This window comes from Chlorocebus sabaeus, chromosome 9, assembly GCF_047675955.1.
Source record: "Chlorocebus sabaeus isolate Y175 chromosome 9, mChlSab1.0.hap1, whole genome shotgun sequence".
Lineage (NCBI taxonomy): Eukaryota > Metazoa > Chordata > Mammalia > Primates > Cercopithecidae > Chlorocebus > Chlorocebus sabaeus.
Window position 1 is genome coordinate 6,053,398 of NC_132912.1, and position 11,526 is coordinate 6,064,923.

An 11,526-nucleotide genomic window follows, 5' to 3' on the forward strand; every position below is an offset into this window, starting at 1 on the left:
TAATCCCAGCACTTTGGGAGGCCAACGCAGGTAGATTGTTTGAGGTCAGGAGTTCAAGACCAGCCTGGCCAACACAGGGAAACCCTGTCTGTACTAAAAATACAAAAATTGGCCAGGCATGGTGGTGCATGCCTGTAATTCCAGCTACTCGGGAGGCTGAGGCACGAGAATCACTTGAGCCAGGAGATGCACGTTGCAGTGAGCTGAAATGGCGCACCACTGCACTCCAGCCTGGGCAACAGAGGGAAACTCTGTCTCAACACCATCACTACACACACAAAAAAAGGAAGAATATAAAATCAGTGTTTTAAATATAAAAGTGTATTGGTTATACTCAGTTTACTAATTTTCAAGGCATATATAAAATTAAACGGTACCTGATCGATTTTTTTCATCTTTAGAATTGATGTCAGCTCCCAAGGATAAGAGAGTCTGAATTGTACTTGTATGTCCTTCCTGAATGGAAACAAATTTGTTATCACTGTGAGGAGGATAAAAGAAAACCTTTTGCGAACCAAAAAGTATCTGAGACAGGCCTCAATCAATTTAGAAGTTTATTTTGCCAAGGTTAAGGACATACCCGAGAGACAGATCTGTGTCTCTCTCCAAAGACGATTTTGAGGGCTTCAATATTTAAAGGGGAAGAGGGCTGGAGTGAAAAGGAAGGGAGGGTACGGTCACATTACTGAATCCACGCTGCAGGATAAAAGGAGTAGGTGGGGGGAATAGGCAACGATACATTAAATATCTCCTTCTGCTCAGTAAATTGGCACTTTACATAAGATAAGGTGAATATAAAGTAGCTACCTGTGGAAATAATTAACCCTTTATCTGTAGCTATCTGCTTAGGAACAAAAGGAAAGGCAGCTTTCCGTATGACTCAGCTTTCAGCTTAATTTTTTTTTCTTTTGGCAGAGTGACTTGGGGGTCTTAAGTTTTTATTTTCCTTTCACACTTTAAACCCAGACTCTAACATACATTAGGCACCTTTTCTAAAACAGTCAACTGCTAAGTGAATTTTCATATCTTTTTTTCCCTTATTCTTTTTTTTTTTTTTTTTGTAGAGACAAGGTCTCACTATGTTGTCCAGACTGATCACAAACTCCTGGGCTCAAGGGATCCTCCCGCCTCAGCCTCCCAGTGTTGGGATTACAGGTGTGAGCCACTGTGCCTGGCCTGGCCAAATTTTCATATCTAAAGTAAGATAGTGTATCATTCTCAACTCTAGGGTAAATCATTAAATAAATATTTTGGTGACATTTAATTATTAGAATATAGATGATCAACTCTGTGGGCCAAATTATTGACCCAATGCAGTTAGTTTCCATCATTGTGAGCAGTACATATCTTGTGATTTATACAGAACCCAAAACTCTAAAATTTCTCAAGCAAATACACTTTTTGTTAATATCTTTAGGGCACAGATAAACTAGAAAAGATCATAACCTCTCATAAATGGGAATTCCTATTACTGCTAGTAGGAATTATTATATTTTTTAAAGTAAAAATATTATTTATTAAAAAAAAATATATATATATATATATATTTGAGATGTAGTCTTGCTCTGTTGCCTGGCTGGGGTGCAGTGGCATGACTTTGGCTCACTGCAACCTCTGCCTCCTGGGTTCAAGTGATCCTTCTGCCTCAGCCTCCTGAGTTGCTGGGACTACCGGCATGCGTCACCACACCCAGCCTAAATTTTTTTGTATTTTTTAGCAGAGACAGGGTTTCACCATGTTGGCCAGGATGGTCTCGATCTTTTTTTTTTTTCTTGCTCTGTCGCCCAGGCTGGAGTGCAGTGGCCGCGATCTTGGCTCACTGCAAGCTCCTTCTCCCAGGTTCATGCCATTCTCCTGCCTCAGCCTCCCTAGTAGCTGGGACTACAGGCACCTGTCACCATGTCTGGCTAATTTTTTGTATTTTTAGTAGAGACGGGGTTTCACCATGTTACCCAGGATGGTCTCGATCTCCTGACCTCATGATCCACCCGCCTCGGTCTCCCAAAGTGCTGGGATTACAGGAGTGAGCCACCACGCTTGCCCTATGAAATAATTTATAAACTCTTTGTCTAGCCAGTTAGTCTGCTACTATGTGATGAGACTACAATTAAGGTTCCAGGTTCACTCTTCCTATGGGAGGACCCTGTGGCCACAGAGCACATCCATGTGTATCTACCCAGCTGCTCGAAAGCAGGACATCAGGCAGGAGAATGTAATTGATTAGAAAAACAAGTAGGCTGGGCGTGGTGGCTTACACCTGTAATCCCAGCACTTTGGGAGGCCGAGGTGGGTGGATCAAGAGGTCAAGAGTTCAAGACCAGCCTGGCCAACATGGTGAAACTCCGTCTCTACTAAGAATACAAAAATTAGCAGGGCATGGTGGCACGCACCTGTATCCAGCCTGGGCAACAGAGCAAGACTCCATCTCAAAACAAAAACAAAAACAAACAAACAAAAAAACAAAAAATAAGTAAAGGCATAGAGCCAATAGATAATGTTAAGGATAATATGCAAAACGCTCCTAGCATTTAAAATAGCTACTTTTCCACTGAAAATGTTTGTTTATCTTCAATATTTCACACCCAGAGAGCCTAGTAAATGCAATTCTCTTGCCCTGGCTGAAGAGTTCTTTTTTTTTTTTTTTTTTTTTTTTTGAGACGGAGTCTTGCTCTGTCGCCCAGGCTGGAGTGCAGTGGCCGGATCTCAGCTCACTGCAAGCTCCGCCTCCCGGGTTTACGCCATTCTCCTGCCTCAGCCTCCCGAGTAGCTGGGACTACAGGCGCCCGCCATCTCACCCGGCTAGTTTTTTTGTATTTTTTAGTAGAGACGGGGTTTCACCGTGTTAGCCAGGATGGTCTCGATCTCCTGACCTCGTGATCCGCCCGTCTCGGCCTCCCAAAGTGCTGGGATTACAGGCTTGAGCCACCGCGCCCGGCCTGAAGAGTTCTTAACTTCTGGAATCCAGTATAAGAACAGAGAGCCAAGAATTTCATACAATGGGTATTTATGGCTTCAAATAACATTATTCCTGAAAACAAAAACCTATGTGTGAGGCGGGAGGCACTTTATGGAGTAAAAGTTTTTTTTTAAAGTAAGTTTTTGCCTAGAAACAAATTCAAGTCAAGTTTCTGTTTGAAGAGATAAAGTGCTTCAGAATCCTGACCATTTCAGGAGAATATCATGGGCAATTTCTTCCACAGAGATGGGGCCAAAGAAACCAGGCTACGGAGCTACCCATCAATGGAGTAAGGCAAGCCTCGGGGAAGCTGGGACAATGTTATAAGAAGTAACAAACCTTAGCTGCATAATGAAGTGCTGTGAGGTGGGTTGATGTGGCTCTCACATCTACATCGATGCCAAGTTCAGAGACCAAGAATCGGATGGCTTTGTTCTGCCCTGTGACAGCTGCCCTGTGCAGAGCCTGGGCACCCAGGCTGTCTTCTGCTGAAAGGCAAGCCTAGCGGGCAGAGGAGAGAAAGGAGCAAAGGTCAAAGATAAGAAACAGGGCAACTTAGATCTGGGCACCTGCTGGCGCTTCAGCAAAACTGAGCTGTTTATGCATAGCTCTGTGGGTGGAGGATATGTGGCTTTTGTCTCATTCTCAAAGGACTCTTTTTTTTTTTTGAGACAAAGTCTCACTCTGTTGCTCAGGCTGGAGTGCAGTGGTGCAATCTGGGCTCACTGCAACCTCCATCTCCTTCGTTCAAGCAAGTCTCCTGCCTCAGCCTCAGGTGTGTGCCACTACACCTGGCTAATTTTTATATTTTTAGTAGAGATGGGTTTTAACATGCTGGCCAGGCTAGTTTCAAATTCCTGACCTTAGGTTACCCACCTGCTTTGGCCTCCCAAAGTGCTGGATTACAGGCATGAGCCATCGTGCCCTGCTCTCAAAAAAGGGCTCTCTAATCAAAAAGATGGTTATGATTCAATGTTCCAGGCTATGGTGCCAAAAGCACTCTCAGCAGAGACAATTTGTTGTTATTATTGCTATAAAACAGCTACCATTTACTGAATATTTTGCCAACTGCTTTATGTACATTATATTATTTAGTCCTCGTAAAACTTTCTGAAGAAACTAAATTTCTCTCCATTTTACAGATGGGAACACTGGTGCTTAAAGAGGTCACCAAGTCGCAGAGAGAGTTTGGAGGGGCTGGGGAATGGAACCTGGGATCTGAGCAACGATGGCTCTGTTTATCCTGTGACCTAAAATTTGTAAGAACCACCAAAAGAATAAAAACACAACCATTTTTATACCCCATGTTCATCAAGGAGCAGCCTAGCGACATCGATGTGACCACACTGGATTGCATCCATCAAGGGGGTGACGCCACAGTTGTCTCTGTAGTCTGGTTCATATTGGCACCTAGAGACAAAACCCCAAGTAAGAGCTGAGAAAATTCACCCCCTCAAACCCAAGGAACAGTTGACACCTGATTATCTGCAGGTGGACTGCATGTGTGGAAATGGCCTGTGAGCGTGGAGCTCTCTCTATTCTCCCCCATCTCAGTGTCCGAACTGAGCACTAAGCCTTCAGGAGCATGATGGTCTTCCCCAGCAGACCCGTTGTTCCTCTAACCTTCTCCATCCCATTTGACAGCACTTGGTCTCTTCAGCTTCCTGCACCAGAGGCCCTGAAGTCACCCCTTGCCACTGCCTTTCCCTCATCCTTCCTAATCAATTGATTACCCCCATCCCTCAATTCCACAGCCAAAATATTTAAGACATCTGCGTCCAAGCTGGGCATGGTGGCTCACGACTGTAATCCCAGAACTTTGGGAGACCAAGGTGGGTGGATCACCTGAGGTCAGGAGTTCAAGACCAGCCTGGCCAACATGGTGAAACCCTGTCTCTACCAAAAATATAAAAAATCAGCTGGGTGTGGTGGCGTGCACCTGCAATCCCAGCTACTTAAGAGGCTGAGGCAGGAGAATCGCTTGAGCCTGGGAGGTGGAGGTTGCAGTGAGCTGAGATTGCGCCGCTGCAGTCCAGCCTGGGCAACAAGAGGGAAACTCCATCTCAAAAACTTAAAAAAAAAAAAAAGGGAAAATCCTCAATGTGGCTGATAGCATTCACCCTCCCCTTCAATGTTCAGGCTTCAGCATATTCTAGGCGTCTTTCGGTTTCTTCAATCTACCACACTTTTTCCTGGTTGGGAGCATCCGTGGGTGCTGTTATTGCTGTCTGGAATGCTCCCTTGCCTCCCGCTTTCAGCTAATTTCTTTTTCTCCTTCAGGTCACAGCTTAAACACTGGCGCTGAGATTCTTTACTCTTAAGCCAAATTGGGTCTTCCCATTATTTGTTCTGTAGCGATCCTGCAAGTCCTTGTAATGCACACCGGACTTTCGGGACTCCTTCACGGTGTGTCTTTCCTGCCAGTCTGTGAGTTCCAGGAGGGTAGAAACTACACGTGTCTTGTTTCTGTTGTGGCCCCCGCACCTGGTACAAGGCCTACTTTATATTAAGCGCTAAATGAATTTGTATAAATGTTTGTTGAAAAAAATAGAAAAATGGATGATTTTGCCACTGAAAACATTTCCCCAGATCTTTATTTTTTATATTCTTTAACTGCTTATGTCTTTTGTTTATTTTTCTTTTGAAAGCCTAATTTCTTTCTTAAAAATGTGTCTGAGCTCTTTACGTAGCACTGATAATAACTCTTTGTCCTAGTTAGCAAATATTTTCCCCAACTTGTTGTATTGTTCTTACCTCTTAAGAAGCACCTTGACTGCCTCTAAATGGCCATGCATTGCTGGGAGGAGAAAGCTGACAATTAGAGCTTTTTAGTGCACACATAAAATATTTCCTGCCTCCTCGCTTTGCTCTCTGCCCCATTCTATTAGTGATAGCTTACAAGAAGGAGTCATTAAATAGGGTACACTGTTACCGCCCTACACAAATAAATATTTAACTGGATAAAGTGGTAAACAATCATGTTTTCACTTTATATGTACGCAGTCAACACTTGATTATCTTATCTTTATGTGCACTTTCACGGGAAACTTTCAATCCTAAACTTATGATTCTGTGCTGCGAATCCCCAAGGCTAGTCCATTTTTGCCCAGGAAATGCAAAATATTGTAATAGTAATCCATGACAAAATAGCCTGGATTTAATTCCCCTACCAAAAGTAACTATACTCAAAGGTTACGACTATTTGTCTTCCCCTACTTTGGGTGAATGATGGAGTGCTGATTGTTTCTCCAGGGGAGAAACTGGTCAAATAATTCATGAGCTAAAAAAAAGTTTTCTACTTACTTGCAAAGCTTTAGAAAGGATTCCTTGGTCCCTAATTGCCAACTGTGGCTCATGCCTGTAATCCCAGCACTTTGGGGGGCCGAGGTGGGTGGATCACCTGAGGTCAGGAGTTTGAGACCAGCCTGGCCAACATGGTTAAACCCCATCTCTACTAAAAATATGAAAATTAGCTGGGCATGGTGGCACACGCCAGTAATCCCAGCTACTCAGGAGACTGAGGCACGTGAATCACTTGAAGCTACGAGGCAGAGGTTGCAGTGAGGCGAGATCACACCACTGTATTCCAGCCTGGGCGACAGAGCATGACTTTGTCAAAAAAAAAAAAAAAAAAAAAACCAAAAAACAAAAACCAAAAAGTAACACTATAAAATGTCACAAGTGATGATTTTTAGAGAAACTAAAAGCCCTGTATCCTAATCAGTGTACTATCTAGAAAGCTACAAGTTATTTTCTGAATTTTTTGATCTAGACTCTTGAGCTCCTTAATAACTAATTTCTGAAATTACAGTAGTTTTACTTTTTACTAATTGTTTTTCTTTTTACTTTCTTCAAACAAATGAGCAAATAGAAACTTTTTACTAATTTAAAATAATCTACAAATAGCTAATTCAGAGTTAAGAATCACTACTCCGGCCGGGCGCGGTGGCTCACGCCTGTAATCCCAGCACTTTGTGAGGCCGAGACGGGCGGATCACGAGGTCAGGAGATCGAGACCATCCTGGCTAACACGGTGAAACCCCGTCTCTACTAAAAAATACAAAAAAACTAGCCGGGCGAGGTGGCGGGCGCCTGTAGTCCCAGCTACTCGGGAGGCTGAGGCAGGAGAATGGTGTGAACCCGGGAGGCGGAGCTTACAGTGAGCTGAGATCCGGCCACTGCACTCCAGCCTGGGCGACAGAGCGAGACTCCGTCTCAAAAAAAAAAAAAAAAAAAAAAAAAAAGAATCACTACTCCAAATAATAAAAACTGTAACCCAAATTTACATTAGATGTTATTGGGCCAAAGCATTTAATTATGAGTACTATATTTATTTAAATGTATAGCACTATGGTAGGTGTTACTAAGGCTATGAGGACATATATATCCCTCCTTCCTTTAAGAGTAACGATGTAAACATGATAAAGAAAATATCACTAACCAGTTACTTCGTGCTATGTGCCAAGCATCTTCTAAAGGATTTACATACATCACGCTCTTTAAACTCTACCACAACCCTGAGACATACCATCATTGACATTATTTGGTGGATGAGGAAATTTGCTCAAGAGAGAGACTAATTCCCTTGCCCAAGGTCAAAGACTATGTACCACAGAACCAGCTCATGGGCAAATAATCTAGGGAGGATAACACAGATACATATGAAAAATAAACTAATACAACAGCATGCTAGCCAAGTTATGTTAGTTTTAGAAATTGATTATATGCCAAAAGGCCCCTAAATGCTTTTTTTTTTTGAGATGGAGGTTTGCTCTTATTGCCCAAGCTGTAGTGTAATGTAGTGCAATCTTGGCTCAGTACAACCTCTGCCTCCTGGGTTCAAGTCATTCTCTGGCCTCAGACTCTAGAGCTCCCGAGTAGCTGGGATTACAGGGAGCTGCAACCATGCCCGGCTAATTTTTTGTATTTTTAGTAGAGATGGGGTTTCACCATGTTGGCCAGACTGGTCTTGAACTCCTGACCTCAGGTGATCCACCTGCCTCCAGCATCCCAAAGTGTTGGGATTACAGGCGTGAGCCACTGCACCTGCGCACCCCCCCACCCCCTCCTCCACCCAGATGTTCTTATTCTCTGCCTTCTGTTTTCCAAAATCCTCTTTTCCCCAGAAGGTAACCTGAACAAGATGAGGTTGGGCAGTGCTGGGTGAAGCAGCCACATGTGTGTACTGCACGCCTGCAGAGCTGTAGGCTGTACCTGCAGTGTGCAGAGGAGTTCTTCTAATTTTGCTCTCTGTCTTCCAGGCATCTGGGCAAACAGTGAGCAGGTACTGGAGGATCAGAGGGTCGCCTTCTCGACTGGCAATGTGGAAACTGTTCCAGCCATCTTTGTTCTTCAGGAGTGGATTGGCGCCATGTTCCACCAGCTCCTGGATCACCCCCAGGTTCTTCCTTGTGCAGGCCATCATCAGAGGAGTCCTAAGGCCAACCAGGAGAAGCTGTCAGATGGAGGCAGCTGAGACATTAGAAGCCAGGGGCCAGGTCTTCAACACACACACATCCTTGGCACAGATAGGAAACCTAGAGGGTTGTGGGTCTGGCAGGCAGGAAAACAGCTTTGACCGGCGACCTCTGTGCCTTCTGTGAGGACCCTGGGAGAAATAATAAGGGGAAAATGATTGTAACGAATGTGTACCTAGAGGAGAGGGTGCCTGGGAGACAAAGCTGCTTATGAGCTAGTTCACAGGAGAGCAGTGAATTGGGGCTGAGCTAAGAAAACCCACAGACAACTCTCAAAACAACCGGGTCTATTCCCCTGCCCCAGTGGGGAAGACGTACTTCCCCATGTTCCTGAAGAGGTTCACACCCTCTAACGAACCTGACCTAGTGAGTACTGAAATCAGCGTCAATCTAACAAACGAAATGCAATTGGCTTGTGTGATGGTGTGGTTTGACTGTGGTGGTTATCCAAGGCTGCACGTATGTGATGCAGCTGCACAGTGCTCTACACACACAAGTGCGTGAATAACTCAGGAATTCTGGATATTGATTGGAGCAATGTCAACTGAAACCATGCATCGATGCAGAAGTAACTGAGCTAAATGTCTCCAGAACGTCGCATCCAGGAGCTAGCTGTATAGTGCACACACTTCATTGTTTGGTAACATTCTGTTTGGTTACATTCTACATTATTCTGTGCTCTAGAAAGGGAGGTGACTGGCCGGGTCAGTTAACCAACAAGGGCAAGAACGACAGACTCTGCAGGTCAACTGCGTTTTAAGGGAAAGTTGGGCAGAAGGTCCCTGCCGCTGGGCAGGCCTGGGGTGAGACTAGGAGCTGAAAACAGCTATTGTCCGAGGGGATGGAGAAGCACAAGGAACTCGCTACGACTCTGCGGGTAGAGACGAGGCTGGGTGTCTCCACACCTACCAGTCGGCCTTCTTCAGGCAGTCGACCGCTGCCCCCCGGCCCAGCAGGTAGCGCACGCAGTCTCGGTGGCCCATGGAGGCCGCCTCGTGCAGAGGCCGCTTGTAGTCTCGATTGGTGGCCTCGATGTCCATGCCCCAGGCCTCGGCCAGATAGGCCAGGACGTCCCGATGCCCGTGGCGCGCGGCGCAGTGCAGGAGGGTCTCCCCGGCCGGCCCCGGGCAGCCCCCGGCCGCCTGCAGCTCCTCCTGCAGGGCGCGCAGCCGGCCCTCCTGCACCAGCCTGTAGAGGCGCCGCGGGTCCCCAGGCTGGGCCATCGCCGCGGGTCGGGCCAGGCTGTGCGGGACACCGGCGGCCGGGCAGCGAGAGGCCGTGGGCGAGTGGGACTTTCCGCCTCTTCGCGCAACCTGCCCCGCGCGCCCCGGACCCGGCAGAACCGCCTCTCACGCCCCCGGCCTTGTCCCCGGCAGACCTGCCTCCTCACGCCCCCGGCCTAGTCCGCAGGCCGGCTGCCCCCTCACATCCCCGGCCTGCCCCGCATGGGAGAAGCCGCGGTCCTGGGCACCGGGCGGTTTTTCTTCAGGGACGGGGCGGTCCAGGGTGAGCGCGGAGGGGCCTGGGGATCCGAGAGCACTCGAGTCCGCCGTCCTGGAGCTGCCGGGGCCGATTCAGGACTGAACACTTGAGGGAATGGGACGCGCCGTTACACCGCAAAGACCCGAAGCGGAGGGTCCGGCAGGACGCGCACAGCCTCGCCCCGCGCCGGGCAGGGTGGCTCCTGAGGCAGCCGGGCCAAGCGTGACCTGCCCCACGCGCGTCCTCAGGGCCGCCCTAGCCTCCAGCCGCTGGGGACCAGCGTTCCTGCGCTCCGCCCCAGTCCCCGCCCTTCGACAGCCGCCACTCCGCGGGAACCCGGGCAGCTCGAAGGAACTCTGGGAAAGTTTCCCCGCTCCGCCCCGGCCCGAGCGGAAGCGCAGATGGGGCGTGGCCCGGTATCAGTGGCCGCGCCCCCATCGATTGCGCATTTCGATTGGCCTTAGGGGCCGTCCGTCAGCACGCCCCCTCCGGTTTCGTGTCCCGATTGGTCACAATGGCCGTCTGTCTGGCTCCGGCGGCGGGCGCTTCCCGGGGTTGCGGCGGGGCGGAGCTCGCGGAGGAAGTCGGCGGGCGTCTCGGGTTCCAGGTCCCGGCCAGAGGAGGAGCTAGCTGCTGGGGGACTCTGGGCTAGGCGGCCGGCGGCGCGGGCCCGGCGGCGGCGGCGGCGGCGGGGCCCGGGTCCGGAGCGCCACAGTGCGTGAGGCAGCAGACGTGGCAGGGAGTGTGGGAGGGGCTCCGTCGTGTGGAAAACTTAACCTTCGGTGTCCTGCGCTGGGGGTCCGGGCCCGGGGTGGGGCAGCGGGGGTCCGGGGGGCGCGAGGCTGGGCTCGGGCAAGCGCGGGCGTGGGGGCTCTGCCACCCGGGCCGTGGGCAGGTGGAAGGCACGGCGAGGGTGCGTGGGGGAGGCCAGGGCGCTCACTGAGCTCGTTCGGGAGCGGCCCCCGCGCTGCCCCCCAAGGCCAGGAAGGCTCAGCGTGTGGGTCCTCGGGGTTGGAGGGGCACGCGCGAGGACGTGGCCTCGGCTGCTGGCAGGCCAGCTTTCCCGTCTACTGTGACGTTTTGACCTTGGGCAAGTCATTTTTCGCTGCCCTGTGCCCCTGTGTCATCGGTAGCCTCTCTGTCCCTCACCTGAGCATGGGAAGCCTAAGGCGATGTGGGAGGTCTGGCGCTGGTGGAGGGCACGGCGAGAGCTGGGGAGGCTGTGGCTGATGGAAGAGATCCGTAGGTATTGGGTTCCTTACCCGATCTGATTAGGTGCCAGTCACTTAACCTCTCCGTGTTTTCAGTTCCTTTAGGGAGTAGAATGGGAGTCGCTCCTATTTGCCAGGCCTAAAAACGAGAGGAACCATGTACGTTTTTTATTGCACTTTGTGGTCCAAAGACAACCCTGTAAGGCATCAGTAGGGTTTTACAGGTGGGGAAGTGGAGGCCTAACGAAGTCAGTGACTTTCTTACAGAATGATAGGTAATAAAGTCTTCTGGAAGGCAGGATGGTAGCGTGTGGTGAGTGTCCGCCAGCGTCTGCCCCTGTGGTAAAATGAGCGGAGATAAATGAAAAGACTTCTGGAACGGGACCATGAAGATAAGGCC

The 11,526-nt window shown here is 49.0% G+C and overlaps 1 protein-coding gene across 4 annotated transcripts in view; it reads right to left on the bottom strand.

Annotated features, from left to right (window-relative positions):
* Window positions 1-10,264, bottom strand: part of ANKRD16 (ankyrin repeat domain 16) — a 28,378-nt gene extending 18,114 nt beyond the window's left edge. For 2 of the 4 annotated variants that reach the window (XM_008002176.3, XM_008002177.3), the window contains exons 1-6: window positions 9,343-10,262; window positions 8,171-8,391; window positions 5,711-5,753; window positions 4,258-4,366; window positions 3,296-3,457; window positions 378-456 (exon numbers count right to left, since the gene is read on the bottom strand). In XM_008002176.3, the coding sequence (XP_008000367.2) occupies window positions 378-456; window positions 3,296-3,457; window positions 4,258-4,366; window positions 5,711-5,753; window positions 8,171-8,391; window positions 9,343-9,656 (928 nt within the window). In that variant the 5' untranslated portion in view covers window positions 9,657-10,262. Of the gene's footprint in view, window positions 1-377; window positions 457-3,295; window positions 3,458-4,257; window positions 4,367-5,710; window positions 5,754-8,170; window positions 8,392-9,342 lie in introns of all 4 variants that reach the window. The other 2 variants (XM_073018696.1, XM_008002180.3) reach the window with 2 other exon arrangements.
* Between the last annotated feature and the right edge of the window lie 1,262 nt (window positions 10,265-11,526).